The sequence below is a fragment of the Leptinotarsa decemlineata genome, unplaced genomic scaffold, assembly GCF_025532065.1.
Source record: "Leptinotarsa decemlineata unplaced genomic scaffold, Ldec_3_MD MMD2_P_RNA_scaffold_14, whole genome shotgun sequence".
Classification (NCBI taxonomy): Eukaryota; Metazoa; Arthropoda; class Insecta; order Coleoptera; family Chrysomelidae; genus Leptinotarsa; species Leptinotarsa decemlineata.
This window is the reverse complement of record NW_027412528.1, coordinates 8,588,328-8,611,768: the sequence shown is the minus strand read 5'-3', so window position 1 is coordinate 8,611,768 and position 23,441 is coordinate 8,588,328. Positions and strand designations below refer to the sequence as shown.

General features: G+C 34.3%; 2 protein-coding genes across 2 annotated transcripts in view; both read right to left on the bottom strand.

The window, feature by feature from the left end:
* Positions 1–4,527: 4,527 nt before the first annotated feature.
* Positions 4,528–15,849, bottom strand: LOC111516190 (juvenile hormone esterase). Its single transcript, XM_074178075.1, has 8 exons — positions 15,641–15,849; positions 12,534–12,674; positions 10,656–10,790; positions 8,477–8,633; positions 8,234–8,425; positions 7,949–8,124; positions 7,289–7,433; positions 4,528–4,760 (listed from the first exon to the last, which is right to left on the bottom strand). The coding sequence occupies exons 1-8, from the start codon at positions 15,707–15,709 to the stop codon at positions 4,543–4,545; spliced, it is 1,233 nt and encodes a 410-aa protein (XP_074034176.1). The 5' UTR covers positions 15,710–15,849; the 3' UTR covers positions 4,528–4,542.
* Positions 15,850–22,733: 6,884 nt separating this feature from the next.
* LOC111509140 (juvenile hormone esterase) overlaps positions 22,734–23,441 on the bottom strand; it is a 36,815-nt gene continuing 36,107 nt past the window's right edge. The window contains exon 11 of the mRNA XM_074178062.1: positions 22,734–22,959. Coding sequence (XP_074034163.1) covers positions 22,779–22,959 — 181 coding nt within the window. The 3' untranslated portion in view covers positions 22,734–22,778. The remainder of the gene's footprint in view (positions 22,960–23,441) is intronic.

The following is a 23,441-nucleotide window of genomic DNA, read 5'->3' as shown; positions in this document are numbered from 1 at the left end:
TAACTCTGAAGAATCGGTAGCAGAAGAAGATGAAGAATCCGATGAAGAACCCTGGCACTTGTCATCATTCGATTAATGCAAGTCATACTACCAGATCTTTCTGTAATTTCATAAATGAATTTACCAGCACATAGTGTTCCTACTTTTGTTCTTATTATTTTTTTTATGTTATTCTTTATTGATTAAATATATACTTGGTATTTACTCGAGAAAGATTTCTTCACAGAAAGTTTCTTATTCTGTAAATACTGATTAATTCATAAAAATATAAATAAATACTGTTTTTTGTGATGCTTTGTAGAGTAATACTTATTGTATTTTGTAAAGATTATTATTATAATTAATATTATTTGCTGAAAAACACTAAGTTTCAACTCAAATCGCAATATAAATATCTCAACCCAACAAAAAATTACAAAAATAATTTTGACCGGCTAGAAAGGTGATGTACCCCTATGTGCATTATGCAATTGATGATCTAACAAAAAGGATTTTACTTCAGCAAACATTCCTACGATTTTAGAACCCATAGGCACAAGTCGAGACGACAGAAAACGGCCAGATGGTATGACACTTGTTCCATGAAAAAATGGTAAATCTTTTGTTTGGGACTTTACTTGTGTAGCTCCATCAGCAACTTGCCATATTTCTGCTACTTCTACGAAAGCCGGTGCTGCTGCCTCTTTAGGAGACAGTTCCAAACTACGGAAATATCAGAATTCGGAAAATAATAATATCTTTCGCCCAATAGCCAATAGCTGTTGAAAATTTTGGTGTGTTTGGCTTTGAAGCCTTATTTTTCATCAATGAAACCAGAAAGAAGGTAACCGATGGAACCCACGAATCAAGAGCCACATCTTTCATCATTCAAAAAATTTGTATAGCCATCCAAAGAGGAAATGCGGCTTCGTTTTTTGGTACTCTTCCTGATTCCAAAAAACTTGATGAAAGTTACATGTTTCCTGAAAACCAACTTTATGAAGAAAAGAGAGATAATAACAAACCACTTTATGGAATTAAAATAAAAGCAAATGGAAAAAATACTTTCTCTCAGCAAAATTCTGAAATGGGTTTCAGAAATATTTCGAATTGTTCAGTGATAAATTCTTCAGTCAAAACCCTTGGGTCAAATGGTTTGAACACCTGTTTCATGAACAGCGTAATCCAATGTTTATCAAATACGAGATGGTTATTGGAATATTTGAGAAAAGATGAATTCATGAAAGATATCAATACTAGTATTTCTAGAATGAAGGGTGCTTTAATCAAAGCGTTTGCAGAAGTCATCAAGGAGTTGTGGTCAGAAGTTTCATTTGATGGAGCAGTAAATACAGCCTCCTTAAGAAATCGCATCCAAAGTTATGCTCCTCGATTCATGGGTAATTCCCATCAAGACGCCCAGGAGTTTATTCGTTATCTTTTAAAAGGTTTACATGAAGACGTTAATATAATTAATGAGAAACCTAAACCAATTTTAACAGAGATTGACGAAAAATTGAGCGACAGCGAAAATGCACAAGAGTCATGGCTCACATATTTAAGGATGCATAACTCTAAGATTGTAGATAATTTCGTTGGTCAATCGAAATTCACGATGAAATGCACACACTGTGGACACTCATCAGTAACCTTTGATCCTTTCTGGGATTTGTCTCTCTCCATACCACAAAGAACCGACCAATTGAGTTTGTGGCAATGCTTGGATTTGTTTACAAGAGATGAAACTTTGGATGGAAATGAAAAACCGACGTGTTCGAAATGCAAGGAAAGGAGAAAATGCACAAGTTTTCCCATATTTTAGTAATTCATTTAAAAGGATTCTCTCCGACGGAGAGGCAAATTGAATTATGACATCGAATTTCCTCTAGAAGAATTGGATATGGACAATTTTGCAGCAGAAAATGTGGCTACTTGTTCAGATTTTTCCATCTGCCTTTCTTTATCATCAATTACTACTGGAGCGTTCGGTCTTCTTATGTGATTTACTCTATTCAGCGGCTTTTTTGGACAATCTTTTCTTCATGTCCTGGTTCTTCACAAACCATACATGTGCGTACCTGATTGGAATACGTAACCAATGAGGTACACTCTTCGATCGACACATAAGACGGTACTGGTTTTTTCATGGCTATCCACATTGCTCTTATTCCAGTTTCCACGTTGAAGAGCCCATTGACGACATATTTCTCATTTCGAATACTTTTGACAATTTCATAATTCAACATCTTCTCCTTGATTTTCTGCTTGTTCATTTCCAATTCCAATGGGAAATCGTAAATCTTCACTAATACATCGTCAGTATCCTCTGTTATGAAGACATCAACCTCCTCTCCTTCATCTCCTACGTATTTGAGTATTCCGTCACTGAACTCCTGCAGAATTGCCTGCATCTTTGATACCAACTTGAGAAATACCTTATGCCTAACGTGATCGAATAATATTCCTACTATTTGATCCACAGTACACTTCAACACATTCCTTATCCACATATGAAGGTTTGTGTTCGACGGTTTTTTTCGAACGTTCTTAAAATTTAAAGTTAGCGTATTCACTCTCTTAATCACCATACTGACTAACTGCTATTACTTGCACTTATAACTCGTCGCACGTCTGTACCCTACGGTGTCTAATGCAAGACTGCGTAATTAGAATAGCTGACTTCAGTCTGCAGGGTATAAAAATTGGTGTATGAGGATATCACTGTATATATCAAAGACGAAAGAGATGTAGATACTGTAAACAGAATAATCAGGATATATGAAAAAGGTGCAAATGCTAGAATAAATGTCCATAAATGTCCAAGTTACAACAAACTGCCATAAGGAATTTTCCAGTAAAAAAGAAACTAAAATCTTGGAAGTAATTATTTCAGACAAACTTCGAGATATAGTGAATGAAAATTGGGAGACGGTCATTAAAAATATAAGATTGATTTTACTCTTGAACTATGTGAGGAATTTGGATTTAATCCCTCTTCCGAAAAAATATAGCCAAAAAATAACACTTCTCACGGGAAATTACATATGGCAAGGAAGTTTATATAGGGTGGCTAGAGATCAGTTGTACCTGCCGTATAAGAAAAGGAGGATTGAACTTGATCAATATCGATAGGAAGGCACTAGCTTTATTTCTTAAAACACAAGCGAGGTCATGGACAACTGTTCTGTTGAAAATATTTTTTTACAAATCAGTGATAAATCAAATATTCGATAATAATCATGATAGTATGCACCCTTACATAAAAAATATTAGTAAAAGTATTAGAGATTTAGAGATTGTTTTCACCAAGAACGAGTTGGCAACTTATAAGGTTATATACATATAGACAAATAATGGAAAAAGAAACTAAAACCCCAACAATACAATTCAAAAATTCCCAATATGATTGGAGTCGCATTTGGTCATATATCCTAATGAACACATATACACCAACAAGGTGGCGTTCCATTGCTTATAAAACCATAAATGAAGTATTTCCAGTGGCAGAATAACTGTATTCACATGCATTGAGCATTAGTGCGGATTGCAGTAAATGTAATGTAACCGATAATATTGCACATAGGTTAACAACGTGTGGTCCAGCAAGAGATATATGGAAATGAAGTAGAAACAATCTATTTAGGATATATGGATTAACAGCTATGTACACCGAACCCAAAGAATTATTTAATGTCAAGATAGATAATATGTTAGATAGAAGAGTGTGGGTTTGGCAATCTGTGGAATTTTTCATTACAATTTAGATGTTCATAAACACATAGGAGATTTTATTGATATGCTCAGAGCGGATAAGTGGCGTAAAATTAAATCAGGGAAAATATATAATTTTTAAAATAAAATATTTAATTTTTAGTTTCAATTATAAATGCCTGAATTATAAATACATATGTATGTAAATAGTTTATAAGATAGATTGTAGGTATATTTTTGTATATACATATATTTTATGGATGAAGGTATAAAAAAATCTACACTTTTAAATCACAGAGGGCATTATTCAGCATACTGCAGACACCCGTATACTGGCGCGTGGCACAAATACAACGATTCAAACGTGTCACCAATTTCACCAAAATTGCTGAAGGAAAGTTTATTTGTGCAACTATTATTTATTTTTTGTTAAGTTCTTACATGTACCTATCTCGTCAATATATAATATCCATATACAAAGGAGTTATCTAACTTCATTTGTGAATACTATTTATACTTCACATTGAGCCTATTCTACTTTCATGCTTCATCATTCTGAAACTGGGTATAAATAAAAATTTTCATTTGAAAAGGGTGGAAAATGCAAAAACATATTTTCTCACAGAAACACCAAGAAACACCATGTATAATCTATTGAGAAAATTTTTCCCACTATATCAAAAATGCTCTCTCTCAACACGCGTTCCGCAGATTATATTTACATCATCAGGAGATGACAGAAACTCAGTATTTTTTGTTCTGGCGTCAATTTTTTTTTCAATAGATTCATTTCACGCCATAGGATCCGAATTCTGTTTATATAGCATAAAGTACACAATTTTGAATGTATCATCAAAATAATTCACACTTTTTAACTAAGGGCCTAACAATTATCCAGCGAGAACTTACCCGACAGTATCCTCCTATATCGTTTTCGAAAGATGTATTGGTATACACTTCTTTGAGTAGTTTTCCGGCAATGGTTTTATTTTCTGGTGAAATATTTATACCTGTTGGCACGAGTCGTCCTGGATCTTCATCAAGTGCAATCACAGTATCTTCATCCGGATCTGCAACAATATTAACTCATATACATGTAATATGCCCGCAGTGAATCATAAAATTCATAATATTAAAGAAAATCAGTGAACAAAAAATGGCGGCAAACCTTATAATCACCATTATACTCATTAATTATATATTCACCAATGAAAAATCATTTCAACTTGTCAGTTTCTTGAGACTCAAGTTATAAAATCAATCATTCATCATCGCAAAACTATCAATAACAATTATATTAGTAGTGAGATACACGTCTGAATGATTAGTTGCACCATATCATTTGGTATGACTAGAGTCCAAACACCGCGGGTACCTTTTCAGGAGAGGAGTATTGAAGGGTGATTTCGTCAGATCCGTTCTCTTCTGCATCTCAATTCGTTCATAATACGTTTCGCCTAGAAAAATACCTATAACACACCTGGAACCCAGACGCATAATGTCACTATATTCAATATGGATGACCTGAAACTTCATGCCTCAACTTTAATGAATCTTCATCAGTCCGTAAGGGTGGAGGAAATGTAAACGCATGGTATCGGTATGACACACTTCCCTCTCAAGCCGCTGACTGAACGCCGGTAATACCTTATCTATAACAACAATTTACACTGTTGAAATGAATGTTCTGATAGATGAAATTCTTGATGGAATAATGTTAGCCCCACTCAAAATAAAACCGTCTTGTCGCACTACAGCAAAGATCTTTGTCAGACAAATGCATGAAAATGTAATTTTTGTTTAATTGTGCCTCCTTAGGATATACTATTGTCGGGCTCAGTATTCACATAACTCAATATGTGGAGACTATTGAAACAATCGTTTTCTGATGATGACTAGACTATTCCTCCGAGAGATGACTATCTATAGGTCATTCTAGCGCTCTTACCTATCCCCTCTTTCCATCCTTCGCTTCAACGGTTCAGCAGGAATTGACCGTTTGACGGGAGTTGACAAGTTTCCATATGTTGCGTATCTCTACGCTAGCTTGGCTGAGTGCATCTTTGGGAAACATATTTGCGGCTTCTTTGAATTTCACCCTTAACCAGTGTTCCTCCCTGTGGATGATCTCAGCTTGGGACCACTTGATGCTATGTTAATGAGTCTAAACATGCTCTGCTATTTCTGATTTGATGATGAACACTGTTTGTTTTTCCTGTGCTGGGCAGGGCGGACTTACAATGCCTCCCAAATTTACCGATACAGAATTTGTCGCACTCACAAGGTATCTGGTAAATGTAATTCTTCGAATCGCAGTCCGTGTTTGGTAGCCTGTTTTCGTGAAGTTAGTACGGATGGTGCTCCTGATGTTGTACTTGGACTTTTTTGATGATGCCTAGTTCCTTCTCGAATCTTTCTTTCGTATTACAGAGCCTGAAAGTATGATCTACTAGAATCTTGGTAATTCTTCTTTCAGTAGATTGATGGTGGTTGAATTCGTGATTCAAATATTGTTGTGTGGGGGGGTCTTCGCTATACAGATGTTTTCCACTTAGTGTCGTTCCTCTTCACCAATACATCTAAGAATGGCAATTCGTTGTGGACTTTCTTTTTCATTATGAAGGTGATATAAGGTCTTACGCTGTCTTCAGAAAAGTATCCAGTTTTGTATTCTCATGGTTCCATACTACGAAGGTGTCGTCAACGTATCTCAATCAGACTCGGGGCTTCTTCAATGGCCAGAGCTTCAAACCACTTCAAATATATGTTGGCTTTAACTGGTGAAAGTCGCGATTCCAGTGATAGTGCCTTATCTTGCGTAAATAATCTGTCTTTCAGTTGAATATTCCATGATTACTTCTACTTAATGTTTTTTTAAATTCTGGTACAATCTTCGTGGAGATCAGTATCCATCACAACAGTAGCATTTGCCCTATCTGCAGGTAGGATCCTAATGGTGTTATCGCTACGTAGGCGTTTCAGAGCTCTTCGTTTTGCATCGCTGATGTTAGATGCTGGAACTGTTTCTTGATCCAGCTATTCTCCGATTTTTCATCTAAATTTTTATGCCTTAGTCTGATCAATATTCCATGTTATTTCTTATCACTCTGTAGTCATTTTACTTTTGTATTTCAATTATATTATTCTCATTTTATTGTATTTTCATTCCATGTTTCATTGCTTACTATAATTGATATTTCAGCTATTTATTCTGATTCAATTTGTACTTTCATATATTTTGAATCATAATAGAATCATATTAGATAATGGAAGTCTGAACTTATGAAATTTAGAGGATTATTTACGCATGTGCTTCATCATCCCACTATCTAATCTCTTTGTTGCTGCATATGCATAATATCATATCACTAATTATAATTTATGTTATCGTGATCATGAAGGAGCTGACAAAAAATATAGTTGAGATTTTCGACGATTCGTCAAATGATGTTGACGTTTACATAAAAAAAATATGAATAAAAAAATTTAATTTTCAAAAATTTTGAGGATTTCTTACCATTTCCTGAAAAAATAGTTCAACTTGAACAGTATCGGAAATTATCTTCATTGGACAGTGTAATATGAATCGTCGACTTACCGATACATGCCCATATGAATTCTTCTGAGTTGAAGCCCAATAAAATTGGCACTTTTCCAAAATTTCCTTCCAGGAGGGTTTGGAAAGGAGCATAGGAGAAGTCACCTTCTTTTTCTATTATTGATCCACTTGCTTTGGTACATTCCTATAGAATGAAATGAGATGAATTTTGAACGAACATACTTTTTCATCGTGGACGAGTGTCAACACATCCCTCCAGAAATGTTTCAGATACATGGAAACAGTTCACACAAAAATTTCATCATCATAGATATATGGAAAAGTGCAAATATGAAATTTCACCTACACCTATAGGAAACGGGAGAAATAACTATATCCTCTCGATGAAGCAATGACTACGAGAATGAAGATAACTCCAACCTAAGAGCCTAAGTTCTCATAATAACTTTGACTCAGAATAATTATATATTTTCATAAGACGTTGTAGTTGGAGAATGATTATAAAACCCTCCATTGGAAAACAATCAAACATTTATGGACGAAGTTTCATAGAATTGATTTTCATCAGCTGGATCTTTCATCAATTATATATTATAAAATATAGTAAATTGAAACAAATGTATTTCATACAGAAGTGTCCTGGCAATGAGAAGTTTCTTGCTTATCAGAAAAGTCAGGGGAAACAAAATTTATTATTACCTTAAGAATAGAGGCCGCAGGGGCTTCTTGCAGAACTTTGAGTAGATCTCCAGTATCATTCGATCGAAAGTTTCTATCCAAAGTACGTCCACAGTTGAACGCTTCCTCTCTTGGATTTTTCTGTTCAAATCCAACAAGGGGTGATCCACTTTCCATGATAGCTCCACGGAAGAGCTCTTTGAAGAAAAATAGTATATAATGTTGACCATATTTTTATTCTTAGGAATGGAGTCAGAACTGGGTTGAATGAATAGAAAAAAAAATCCATGATCATGGAATACCAACCTTCTCCTCCATTTTTCTGTGCTAATACATGCAGACTCACAGATAATGAACCTGAACTTTCACCTACAAGGGTAACTTTTGCAGGATCTCCTCCAAATAAATGAATATTTTCATTCACCCATTTAATTGCAAACTTTTGATCTTTCAGGCCGATGTTGGCCGGTATAATGTCATCTTCTGTTGTGGTGAATCCTAGAAGTAGAATTTTAAAGAAAGACGCAATGACAGGTTATGAGTAGATACCAAATGGCCCCAATCGGTAATTGAAAGTTACTACAATTATCTCATGATCCATGATGTATTTTGGTCCAGAATATTCATATGTACTTGATTCTGATGATAAACCTCCACCATGTATCCAAAGTAAAACTGGCAATTTCTTGGATTTACTACCAGGTTTCTGAAATATAATGATTAAAAAAATACAACAAAAAACGTGTCAGTTCTTCGAGCTGAACATGGAAATCATCCTTATAACAAGAAAAACAGTGCGCCCATAATGAAGTGATGCATACATTGATCTTCAGTCGATTAAATATTATAGTTTTATTTCCAATTCTGATGACATTTTTCATTTGGAGTGGTTTAGATATAACTCATTTATTGCTAAGGCACTCGCCATAGAAATCTTCTTCAAATTGAGAATAATTGAATCAAATGAGCGTATGAGTGTCATTACGTACTGTCACCTTGACATGAGTAAAATATCTCATCCGAAATTTCATGCTTTATATCGTGATTTTATTAAGAATAGGCTGAAGAGGCGATAAAACATGTGTTCCACTCCGAAACATCGCCATTGAGAATGACAATGTTTCATGTAAATGAAATTTCGCCTCTTTCATTTACTAGCGTCCTAGAATGATATCTGATTCAATTCCATAACGAATATTTGAATAATAAAATAGCAATTCATGATATGAGTGTTTAAAGTAAGGTTTTATTATGTGAGTGAAAAAGTTTGCGAATCGAGCGTAGCGAGTTGAGCAATTTCGCGAACAAAATAAAAATTACTTTCAAGACAAATATCGTACGAAGTTTTTTGTACAACTGTCCTGTTTTAAAATGAAATAAATTCAATAATTCTATAAAAACACATTTTGATATGTCGTGTCGGTTAACTATTTTCATGTTATTGCATTTGCTGTGTCAGGTGACGCCGAATCATGAGGGATTGTTTGTTCCTGACGATATTGAAGACGATGCAAAAAGAGCTTCAACTGAATTGTTCAATTAAATTGGCTCAGCAGTACGACATCGCATATTCTGATTTTATTAATTGGTGTAGACTCAAAAATGTCGAAGGAAATTTCAGCAAAACCTTCTTCTTAGCCTTTCTAGAAGAAAAATCAAAAATATGATACTCATCAACTTTGTGGAACAAGTTTTCAATGATAAATTCGAGTGCACTCGTTGAAAATGGTGTTGATATAAGCAAATATCTCAAGGTAGTGGCATTCTTGAAGCGGAAAAAGGAAAGTTATAGGCCCCATAAATCAAAAACTCTTACATTTGAACGAGTCCAGAGGTTTATAAATGAAGCGCCAGATGAAAAATATTTGATAATAAAAGTTGCTGCCATTTTCGAAATATATGGAGCCGGCGTGAAGATCTGTGCCATTCATTAATAGGTCGTTGTTTTCCCATTGTTGAAAAAAACATTGACTATTTTAGTGAATACGTTGCATTACGCCCTTCTGTTTTCAATCAACGTTTTTTGTTCTGAAATACTCAAATTATAAATGCAGTGTCAACCCAGTTGGTATGAACACGTTGGAGAAACGAAACTATAAATCTCATACAAATACAATATTGAATTATAATCAATAATAATGATATTCATTATTGAAATTGATTATCTACGATTCAATTCAAAATTGTTCTCAAGATTTTTTGTTGACAATTGTTTCCATTTCAGATGTAGTTACTATAGTATTACGTACAATAATTTTCCACACTGAAAAAATCAGATTTAGTATAGCTGATTACTTCTCTACATCAATATAAACCAAATTTGGAAGAATATAGTTTCATTTTTGAAGAGCATGAATTTTTTTCAAGTTTTTCTTCATATCCTTCGTGTATTGTAAATGAATGGTGTATTGATGAAAAATTTAGTTTGTTTCAATTCTCAATTTTCATATAACATGAAATGAGTACATTTCGTATAACCAGTTGGTTTTGATTTTCAAATTGTTCTAAAATATACAGAAGAGTGGTAAATTTCGGTAAAAGAATTGAATTCTTGTTGATTTTTGCCATTTTTTCACTGCTCCAATTTGTTGAATTTGTACATTGATTCATCACATATTGTCACGCGCTGGTTTTCGCGAAAGCTCGCGTAGATCCATGGCCGACTCATTTAATCACCTCGATTTCAACAATACATTCAGATCCATTCTAATAAATGACAGTCACTCACCAGCGGCGTGTACACATTGACAAACAAACAATCTTCGCTGATTTCGAGGCCGAATCTGGAAACCGCCTGATAACAAATTTTTGTGTTTTTCGTAGTATTCAGTACACCCTGCCACTTTTCCACTTTCTTGGGAAGCTGAAACATATAATTTCATTATCAAATCATCAGTTTCAATATGTAGGTCGAATTTGAAATAGTGAAGGTTTTTAAATGATTCGCATAATCAGATTTCCTTGGGTTTTGGATTCATAAATCCATTCACCTCTTTTTCACGAATCAAATGGTATCTTTCCCAGCGAACTACATTCTATCATGGTCATTTTTTTATGAGACCACATCACAGTTTAAAAAAAGTCATTTTTGTTGGTTCTGTTCGAAGGTTTATAAAATTGAAAAGGAAATAAAGGAACCTCATCAAATTTATATGTCTATCGAAAATTCAGACAAAAATGAACAATATCAGTGTGTTCTCATCATTAAAAATGTCCTTGTGTTCAAAGAAAAAACACAAACACTACAGGAAAATCCTTGAGGCGTTCTAAGAGCGGTGCCTGTGCAAAAGTAGCAATTCACGTTGAATTTGAATCGCTGGAGATTAAATTCATTTGGAAGAACGTTCTGAGGAATTCCATTCCACATATGTTTATAGTTTGTGAAGTAAATGATTTCCAGCGGATAAAGACAGCAAATTCATTGCAAATACAATTTGCACTCAGCATAACAGATGTCAGCACGTTATATTCATTGCAAGTGTATCAAGATTACAATTGATGCCTAGCAAAAGCTTGATTCAACTGGTTCATCCAGAACTTTTTAGATTTCTTGTTGCACTAGGGAAATCAGATTTTATTCGACTTGGGTAACAGGTTAAATTCCGTTTCATTAACTTATATGTTCATTGAATTTGCAATGAATATTATATGCGGAATGTTCTGAAATGATAGATTTTTTAACAGTATCGACTCCACAAAATTGAGTAAAGGTAAAGTTTGAACTGAGGAAGGTTCATATTTAAAGTTGTGTCTATTTTAAAAAAACTACAATGAAGAGAAAGCATAATTGTTGATATGATAGATATGGTTCATACCGATGTAAAGTCATCTTTGGTTTTCATCGGCTTTCTCTGGGTTTTTTTACCTTCCATAATCAAAACGTTCCGTAGGCTGAAATCTGCCTTGATCTTGGAACATATTTCAAGTTCACACGCAGTTTCTTTTATCGCTAATTCTTCTTATTGCTTAACTTTCTCGACTGATGTCAAAGGAAGTTGAGAAATTGAAAGAATTTGTTCAAAAAAATCTGTTTGAAATCTTCTTTTCCGTTAATCAGCTGTCGCCCCCATACGAACGACAACTCTCAGAAGTTGAGAAACTTGTGCGAGCTAAGGACTAACGAGGTCTCACCTTTTAACGTGTGATTCCCAACACGGTAAATCGTCGAAATAAAAAATGCGTATGAATTCAAGTATGATCCAATTCTGAAGACGGAGCCAAATTTTAGCGTCCAAAACATTGAGATTATGGAAGTTAAAATTGCTCAAAGCTAGTCAATGAAAAAATGATATGTTTCTCAAAAATCCGTGGGAATTCTCAAAGAGTAACTTTAATGGGATATGGAAAAATGACAATTCCATCAAAGATAGATGCATTCATAAGTTGAGATAAAGTAAAGCTCCTTGAGACATTGCTACATTAGGTTGGTATTTCATTGTATATGAAATAGAAACATGATCAAGTAATCAGTATTTCAACTCCTAACACTTCCAAAAGAGATAATTATTATTTTAATAATTTTTATGAAAAATGAAAAATCGGGAAAGTGATTATTATTGATTATGAAATATGTTTTCTTCTTTTATATGGAATGTTCAACTCTCACCTGAAATCTGTTCTTTCCCACAGGAGGAGCTGCGTAAGGGATCTCTTGGAATGCATAATAATCTTTACCATTTTCGCTTTTCAGAATGTGACCACGAATTTTTCCTTCTTTAAGCTGAACCAGGGTACCGTCACTGAATGTCTGAAGAGAAATAAATATTTTTGTATTATCTTGAATATCTCCTCCGTAATTCATAAGAAACAAAGATATAATGGATAGTTATTTGATTTTGATAAGACGAAACACCTTACAAAATGGTCTCAAAATAAATAATTACTCCGAAACGAAAACTCCATACATTCTCTAAAATTTCAAGTTCAGAATGAATATCCAATATTTTTTCAATTTTGGTATGATATAATTTCAAAAATACTACAAATGGAATCAATATGTGAGTAGTTTCGGAAGTATGATCACGAGTTGTGGGTGTTCATTGAAATTTTCAAAGACAATATTTCTTGCATATTTCTTCACAGGTTGATAAAGTAGCTTTTTTTATTGTCATTGAAGGTCAATTCAAGTGCTATTTATTGATCTTAGAAGTTACATTCTCAATGATCAGGCATCAAAAACTATTCTTAAAATTTTCCGACGCCTGTCGGATATAATCCAACGCCCTTCGTGGTATTAGCCAGGGGAGTAGTTGTTTTCTGATAGGCGTCAGTCCATTAAACCCAGTGTGTAGGTATATTGAGACTGGCTTGAACGTTTAAATTCATTTGCTTCAGATTTATTCTTGAAATGTCTGGACGTTGAAAAATTACCTCTTTTTATGTTTCGTTTTTCAAAATCTTGCTCAACAAGTCAAAAAATATACATAGCAACCCAGAATTGCCTTAGCAACGGGTCTAGTGATATGATTCAAGAATTAATGTCATATATACCTATAACTTTCACTGTTCATATTAAATATCACATTATTATTATTATTTTTTGATAAATGCGGTCTGACTAATAAAATTTAAAATTATTGGTAAATACCATTCATCGATTTGAAATCAGAAATATGAACTATATTATATTAACATATATTATATTATATGAACAATACATTTCTCAGTACTTGAATATACTATAAATTATGCGAAATGTATCAACACCCTACAAAATGTAGGGTGCCTCCAGAGGCTCCAATAAATTCAAGACATCGCCAGAACACTTAGTGACACGACTATCATCAAACTCAAATGAAGATTTTAATAGTGGTTTGCTAGATTGAAATATTAGTTCTCTATGAAAAAAAAACTATTTTAAATTTTAATGATACATTGTAAAAACAATCAAAAGAAAAATTATATGTTTCACACGGCAGAGAATCAGATTTACTACCTTGACTAAGCGAAACAGGAACAGTCTAGTGCTAGCCGCAGCAGTGAATCTGTTAATTTCCTACCCAGTCGAACACATAACCATTATTTCAAAAATATATCACATTGAATATTCCCTCATATATCTAGCAAAATATAAATGTACAATAATTGTATTGCAATTTAAAAAAAAAATTCAATCGAAATAGAGATCCTCGACCTATTTTTATAAGGATAACTCTATTGAATTTCCAGAAGGACTATTCAAACATACAATAATGATATCAATCATCATATATATTCCTGTTCAGGAGTTATGGGAGCAGATTTCATGAGTTGAGAGTTTTGAAGAATTATAAATTCATTTTAATTTTTCAACAAAAATCTGTACATTCTTCCATGAATCAGTTTCTCTTGAGATATGAGGACATAAAATAACGCATTCCGACTTTATCACAGATTTTCCCTGGAAGGCTTTGGATATTTTCTGGATCGATTGAAAAACTTTTGGAAATATAACAGTATACCTATTGGTGTTAATATGAAAAACTTTTTCGAAATATACAGGAGGTGGTAGAATTTTCAATTCCTACGTGAGATTGGGTTACCTTGCTTGTTTAAAAAAAAACTAAACTTTGAATATGTTTTTTGCCAAATTTTTCAGCATATATATTATATGGTGGAAAAGACGTTTACAAACCCAAAACTAAATATCAACGTTCCTGGTGAAAAGTTGTTATTGTTGGATTCCGGTTGTATTCATTGTTTAAGAGGGTCTGCTTCAAAATATATTTCGAATGAAAACTCTGAAATTGAGTGTCAAATTTGAAATTGATTATGAATTTATCTTATTCGAAAAAATGCAGTGATTCCATGAGCACATGTTGGTGAATCATCAGAGTTGACAGAAACGTTTAGCCAGAAGAAAGTTCGAAATGTCCTTGAAGACTTTCCCGTTGAGATTTGTAGTGTGCATTTTCATTTGGTTTCGATTGTAAAATGAGTTTCGGACTGGACAACTCTAATGCAGACTTCATGGTGACTGCGGAATTCATTGTTGGTTGTAAGAGACAGATCCAGAAAGCTGGTGAATTCTTCATCTCATCTAGGTTTGTGTTGATTCATCAATTATCTCATTGAGGCCTTCAGTTATAGCAGAAACTAGTCGATGTCGTGATGATTTCACCAAATATGTGAATTTTGACAGTGCAATAAATGATTTGCAGAAAGTAGATGGTGATTATGCTTGATCAAAAGAGGTCTCCAATTTCTTAACTCTGACATCAAAGATCTTTCATTTTTGAAGGAGGAGGAAAAACCATACCGCATTCATAAATCTTCTTATCATCCAGGTGTTAAATATTTGTTTAGCAAAGCCTAAAGCGATGCCAATGACAGATTCTGGTCCGATGAAGTTGCTTGCAGCATCTTCCTTTGAAAGGGAGTCAGCAGCCTCACTACCTTCCAGGCCAGTATGGCCAGGAATCCAGACCAGAGACAATCTGTCAAGTATTCCTATCGAGGAGAGTCGTTTTTGACAATTTGCTACCAATTTAGACGTTGTAGCGCTCAGTACTTTCTTTCGGCAAGTGACAATATGAGAACAATTAGTTTGTAGTAATTGATGAGTTTTTTATGATATTTGAGCTGTGTTCTCTAATGTTGCAGAAAATATTTTTTGTCCTTCAGTAATGTTGATGATATTTTTTTTGCAAAACTCAAGGAACTGGTTCAGTGAACAGTTCATTTCCAAAAAAATTACAACTAATGATTTTTTCACAAAATTCAATCAGTACTCACGTCAGTGATTACAGCATGTGCAATGCTCAGTGTCATCAGAAGGGAATATCTTCCTATCAAGACCGCCATATTACACAATTATAATCAAGAGTAATTTGATAAGTGTATTCCAACCTTTGCGTTTATATACTCTCAGATTTGATTCAATCTGTTGAAGTTTCAGATTAAATCGTTTTCAATACGTGCATTATAGATTTCCGTCAATCAGTGAGCCGCCGTAGTCCACTGAATTTTTCAAGATGGAATATTCCTGTATCATAGATAAGGAAGATAAACAGTACATTTTTTAACAAAAACGTTGAAATTATTGCTTAAGTGCGTCAAATGTCCCATTATGACGATAAGAACATATTGTAGTTGATTCAGTATGTATCAACAAATCTAAAAAATGAACAGCATTTCTATATATTTTTTAGTTTTTAGTACATTATCTACATCATAATTACTTTTTTTTCAATAAAACCGTTTAACATAAACATTTTTTATACTTATTTCATTTTCACATTTTCAGTTTTTATTTTAATTACTCAATTCTTCCCATTCTATTTAGTTCATTCAGTGCCTTAGTATCACAAGATAATATGTAATTCGCCATTTTTTAGTTATGGCCATTTGGAATTTGTATCTTTTCCAAAGTGTACTACAATTATACTAGTCAAGTTCGGTCATTTGATACCTATATTTAGGTAGTTGTGAAAAAATATTTAATGCGCCATTTTGTTGCTGCAGCCATCTTGAATTTGCATCTTTTTCAAAGTGTACTATTATTCTCCTAGTCAAGCCTTGTCATTCGATACCCATATTGGGATACTTGAAAAATAATGTGTAATCCGTCATTTTGTAGGTTAGCTTAGGTAGGTCCAGAGTGAGTGGGTTTATTCGAATCTCCACCACGACTCGCAAGGGTTTATTGTGGCTCACACCTATTTACACTCGACCAAATAAACCCAGCTTCTTAACGAAGCCGATTAGTTCATATGGTTAGTGGTCTTTCAGGTCAGATAGTAATAGTACGGCTCTGCCGAACTTTAAAAACCAGATTCGTCCTCAGCAGGGCAGGCACAAAGTATGTGCTCTGCTGTTTCATCATTTTACAAACACTGTCTTTAGACACTTCAAGTCTCTGCATATGATGATTCACATGACAGTGACCTGTGAGAAGGCCTGTTAGACATCGTAGTTCATATCTACTGTTTGGTATCAAGCTTCGAATGGTGAATAAATGCCTTGGAGTGAGCCAATACTGGAATATTCTTCCAGAAATCCATAAATATTCTTGCCACCCAGGTGTTCAATCTCTGTTTGGCAAAGCCTAAAGCGATACCAATGACAGGTTCTGGTCCGATGAAGCTGCGTGCAGCACCCTCCTCTGCATAGGAGTCAGTAGCCTCATTACCTTCCAGGCCAGTATGGCTAGGAATCCAGACCAGAGGCAATCTATTAAGTGTTCCTATCGAGGAGAGTCGTTTTTGACAATTTGCTACCAATTTAGACATTGCTCGGTAGGAGCCAAGAGCTTTCAAAGCCGCTTGACTGTCCGAGAATATTTTTATTGATTTGTGTATGAGGTTGGATTTTTCTAATCTCTCCGCATAGGTTTCTATGCAGGTTGATATCTCTGTCCTGGGTCTGCAACTGAAAACACCTGCAAAGAAACCAGATGGTGTTTGTGGTCCATCTGAAAACCAACAACTATCTGCTCTTAATATTTCTTTCTCCCGGAGGATCCAGTCCTGTCTAATCGGAAACCGTAATTTACAAGGCAGTTCGTAGTCGACAGACTACGCCAGAGGTCATTTCCAGAATGTTGTGACTTCCATTGTCAATGGGCTAGTCGGATAATCAAGGTGCAAGATTCCCACCTCGATACCCGCGGTAACCTTTCCATATGAGTGTTTTTGCACGTCAGCTACACCTGACGATGCCTTAGATTCAGCTGTGCAGGACTGGTTTCGGTGAATCATTATTTGAGCGTAAACGTGTGTAAACCAAAAACCAGAACTATAACTAACAGTTTTTGTCATCTCCTGAAAGCGTCACCCTTGAATCATTATTTGTTCTGTGAGTCACGCCCAAGTCTCTCTTTTCCAAAAAATGAACGATATTATTGGTGGATTATCCTTAGTGTGTCAAGTGTCCTATGATGTTCACTATTGTTTCTTGAAGTTATATAAATCAACATTGTTCATGACTTGTTTTCGTAGCTATCTGAAAAGAATTCAATGATATTCTCCTTTGAACCATTCAGTTTCATGAGTTCGGACAACCATCATCTAATATGATTCCACTATGATTCAAAATCCATGAAAGAACAAATGAAATTAAGATAAATATCTGAAATACAATTTTTTTCGAAGGCATCGAATAGGAGGTCATTGACCTTCTACTATTAGTTTATCTATCATTTGTTTTCTTGTTTGAATTTTTGAGTACAGCTCTATAGCTTTCAGACATAATAATAATAATAATAATAATAATAATAATGTTTATTCAAGGAAATAGTTCATAAAGAAAAACAGTGTTACATGAATAATGAGTAAACATTGAAAACATCACGGAAGTATTCAAGATACTTGTATGTGATGATGCTAGAACAAACAAACAAATATATACATACATATATAGTGCACATAACCGTAAACACTAACTGTTTCACACATCTAATATATCTACTACTTATATATCAGTATACACATATAACCAGCAGAGCCACTTAACAACTGAATAGATTTGTTCCCTCCGTCAACCGGTCACACCTCTACGAGCAACCCTCAGAAGTCTTCGACAAACTTGTACGAGCAAGGAAAGACGGGGGTCCTATCCTGTAACGTGCTATCCTGATTAAGGATTTCTTCAACCAAAAACTTTAGCTTTAATTGTAAAAATATTGAAATAAAGAAGATAAAGAATATAAAAGAGTATAAAATTAAATGAAAACGAGCTCTCAATTTGTTTTTTTTTGCTTCATCGTAAGTATTTTAGATTTATAAGATTGTTAAAAATGTCTCTTCCACTTTGCATTATCCAATCTTTGACCTCATCTTTATATTTTCTGAATTTGTCTATTCTTTTTATTTTAGCTGGAAGTAGATTGTATAAGCTTGGAGCGATGTATTTACATGAACGTTGACCAATTGTTTTTGCACTTGTGCAGGTATATATTGATTTCCCTCTTGTTTCATAATTATGATCTAGAGTATTTACTAGTATTTTTTTCTTGTGGGTGTTATTTAATACACTTTGACAAAAAAGCTGCCTTACATCAAGAAATTGGCTCTCTTGAAACAGGGAATCAGTTGGGAAGTCAATATTATTTCGGTAGATGATGGATGATGAATAATCCATTTTTGGATTACATTCAGGTTATGTAAGTGGTGTTCAGCCACTCCACCCCATCCCAAAATACCATAACTGATAAGCGACTGGACCAAAGAGAGATACAACGTTCTAAGATTTTTTAAATCGAGGAAGTCTCTCAGGTACCTGAATCTAGACAGTAGGCCCCTTATTTTATTGACAACATTTTTTATGTGGTTGTCCCATCGAAGGTGTCGATCCAGTATAATACCTAGGTATTTAACTGTTGTTGCTTCAGGTATGTGTGTGTTATTGTCTATATTCAGGGAGCCAAGGTTTGGTAAGTTGTTCGATGCAGTGTCATCAGCAAAACTAAGGACTCTCCCCTTCGTGTGCAATGTCATCATGTCATTGATATAAATTGTGAAAAGTAAGGGTCCCAGAACGGTTCCCTGAGGGACACCAAAGGTTACTTTCCTGGGATTGCTGATAACACCATCAATGTTAACATATTGTATCCTTTCTGAGAGATAACTCTTAAGGAGTTCATATATATTACCTCTAAGTCCATACTGTCTCATCTTTTCCAAAAGTCGTTTATGGCATACTGTATCGAACGCTTTTGAAAGATCGACGAAGATACAAATTGCTGGAACTTTAGAATCCAAAGCTTCATATATCTGTTGGGTTAAATGATGTATTGCATCTTCTGTCGATTTTCCCTTTCTAAAACCGTATTGTAAGTCAGATATTATATGGAACTTGTCTAAAAACTTACTAATTCTTGATTTCAGAATTCGTTCGATAATTTTAGAAAAGATAGACAGCAGGGATATAGGGCGATAATTGCCTATACTGGTTTTGTCCCCACTCTTATGTAGTGGTTTAATTATACCAATTTTTAAGCAGTCTGGAAAACATCCTTTTCGAAAACATTCATTTATCAAATAAGTGAGTGGTGAACTGATTTGGCTTGAAATTTTTTTTAGAGTCTCAGCACGAATATCATCCCATTCCGGAGATTTTTTATTTTTAAGATTTTTTATGACTAAATTCACTTCTTCCTCAGATGTTTCATATAGGTACATTGTGTTTGGTTCATTGTGATTTTCATTAATGTAATTTTGTGGTCTATTTTTTCCTTCAGAGAATTCAGTAATTCAAATCGTTGTTTATTTTCATCATATTGGACACAGTTTATCAATCTATGTTTCACTGTTAGCCTCTGCCTACATTGTTGGCATATTGGTTGTTTTTTTCTTCTGAGAGCATGAATATGTGTGTTAGGTTGGTATGACATATTCTCAAGCGTGCGATCACAGTTTGTTCTTTTGTGTTTGTGGAATAGAATGGCTCCAGGGTGTAATTTTTGGCTTCACCTCTTTCAATTTTGTATCTCTTCTCTTTCATTCAGTTTGTCATGAACACATAATTTGTTGTTCAAACAATTTTTTCACGCCTTCCAGTCCAATAGGAATATTACAGACATCAGGAATTTTTGTAGCACATTTACCTGCCTGCTATGCTAGTTCATTATCCGAGATTCCTTGGTAACTAGGAGTCCATGCAAATTCAATATTTTTCATTTCTATTCATCCAATGTATGGATGCCAATATGGTTTGTACTAATGGATCTTTATTCAATAGGTTTTCTAGTGCATGTAGTGAGCTCAAGGAGTCCGTACAAATGGAAAATTATATTTCATTATGGAATTGCCAAAAGGAGGTTGCTTGTAGGATATCAATTATATCAATTAATAAAACGTGAAATAACAATACAAAAAACCGAATGAAGTAATCAAGATACAAAATGAAAATGAACACAGAATGAAAAGGAATAAAAAATATAAAAGGATAGAAATGAAAATAAGCAAAAAATCAAAAAGTAGGTAAATATAAAAATTGAAAAATATTTCAAACCAAGTAACTCCACAACGTTTTGATTGTTAGTATCCACAATCGACTTAGGATGATAACTGGACTAATTCATACGAGAGATGACTGACTATTTTTAGGTTATACGAGCATATTTACCTATCGCCTCTTCCCTCTCACCGCTTAATCGGGAGTTGACCCCGTTTGGCGGGAGTTTTCCGTTTGAATACAGGTTTCCATATTTTTTCAATGACAAGACACAAATACTACAGGAAAATCCTTGAGGCGCTCTAAGAGCGGTGCCTGTGCGAAAATAGCGATTCACATTGGATTTGAACCACTGGAGATTAGATTCATTCGAAAAAACGTTTTATGAAAGTTTATTCCAGATTAACGTAGTTCTCCATATGGAATAGTTTCTAAACAGTGAAGTTCAAGGTGTACTGAGTTGAACTTCGAAACGATCAGCGTATCTCTATGCTAGCTTTGCTGAATGTGTCGTTGGACAACATATTATATGTAGCTTCTTTGAACTTCCTCTCAAATCTGTGTTTCTCCCTGTGGATGATCCCTGCTTGGGATCACTTGATGTTATGTTGATGTATCAAAACATGCTCTGCTATTCCCGATTCGCTGGTTTCTCCTTTCTGTGCACTTTTCTTGTGCGGATTTTAAATGACCGGGTATCCGGTAAATGTGATTCTTGACCGCAGTCCGCTTTTGATGGCCTGATTTTCGTGAGGCTGTTACGAATGATATTTCCAGATTTGAAGCTGGTTCTAATGTTGTATTTGGACCCAATTTTTCTTATTCTTTTCGATAATCCTTTGGCGTAGAGAAGTACAAGCACTGGTTGTGACAGCTTCTCTTTCTTGCGAGACTCTTGATGTCTTTCAGCCAAAGTCTGTTCCACCATGACTTTGAAGTAACCATTCCGTTGAAGATATTTTTTGATAATGTCTAGTTCTTTTTCGAAACATTCCTTCTTATCACAGAGCCCAAAAGAACGATGATGATTCATCTTTTGGTCTAATCCGTTCACCATCCGACAATTAAACGAACTGAGGGTCGAAGTTCTGACTCACCCACAATACTTCCCAGACCTCTCGCCAACCAACTACCATTCGAGAACTTTGATAACTATATCATCAGTGGAACACTCCTGAATCAAGCCCAGGCAGAAACGGCCTTTGTCGACATCATCGAATCCCAACCACACTATATTAATAGTGACGAAATTGGTCGACTTATGTTACGTTAGCAAAAGTATATTGATTCACATGACGCATATTTCGATGAAATTGAGTACGTATTAAACAAAGCTGATATTTTCACTGATATATTACAGTTTGAAGAAGAACAAACGAACGAATAACAAATCATGAACAAAAATTTTGAAACAACCTAATATCGATTTCAAAAACTACACCTGACGATTTGATCTCCACAAACTTCATTTGAAAAATATATCACAACATGTTTTGCTAAAACATTAGCTAATGTTAATAACCACAGATTTTTTGGAATGAACCCTAAAACAATTTTTAAGTATACATTTGTTCAGCATCACAGTTATAATATTTTTCAAATGAACACCATTGCTTCACAAAAAAAAAGGAAAGCTGCTACACCGCTGTGATGAAAATTCATTCAAATCGAATATCTGGTACTTAGATGAATGTTCTTCATCACTAAACAAACCTCTCGCCATGAGCCTTGAATTGTATAGGTTGTGTAATAAAACCTGATAGATCTTCTCTATTTCAATATATTACTTTCCCAGTAATACAGTATAGAAATGGTCAAAGAGCTTTGATATGGCAAATTCAAATTTAAATGAATGGGTAAATCTAAAACTTCCTTCTGAAGAGAAAAATGGAGTGCATACAATGATGAGTACTTCAAAGGAAAACGACAAAAGTCCAATGAAATATTTATTTTCATTTCAACTAATCACAATAAATTTTTAGTAATAGTCATATGGAGGTTCCATATAACTATCTAAAATCACCTTCACATCTCTGAATTGCCTTGGATTTTCTCTTACCTCCAGAGTGTCATTGAAGTTGAGATAGAGAAGTGTTTCACTGTTCGTTGTGGGCCAGGTAACATTATTCAGAAGAGGATCTTTTTCCGGCGTTGGATTTCTGAATTGAAAATATTTACGATTATTACATAGAAATCTACAAAAAACTGCTGTTGACATATGATTTTTATAAAGAAATATATTCTTTTATATATAAAATTCCAATTACTTCCGATCTTGAAAAATAATGTGGAGTCTGAGGCATATAAAAAGTTCAAGCCCCCCCAAAAAAAAGTAACACATGATTTTCAAACACAAAAAAGCTAATGATGGATCCAAAAATTTTATCATAATTTTGAAATGTGATTATGAAATTGTGTCATCATTGAATTTACGTAGGAATCTTCATATTGAATTTAAGTCATTTTTTGGAGGAAATAAGTTATTGATTGATTTTTATTGAATATTTTCACCTTTCACAATATTAGAGAAACACCTTGTGCAACATCAGACGTTTTCAGGGCCAGTCAATATTATTGACACATTCACGTTCAAAATACTTTTTGACACCTGTGAGAAAGTTTGAAAATGAAGAGAAGCGAA

What these genes read in the sequence shown, in the direction of transcription:
- LOC111516190 (XM_074178075.1), bottom strand. Translation starts at nt 15,709, where the DNA reads ATGGCGGTCTTGATAGGAAGATATTCCCTTCTGATGACACTGAGCATT. An exon ending in TTACCGATTGGGGCCATTTG is followed by an intron (nt 8,426 to 8,476) that starts GTATCTACTCAT and finishes TTCTACTTCTAG; the next exon opens with GATTCACCACAACAGAAGAT. An exon ending in CTGCGGCCTCTATTCTTAAG is followed by an intron (nt 7,434 to 7,948) that starts GTAATAATAAAT and finishes TTCATTCTATAG; the next exon opens with GAATGTACCAAAGCAAGTGG.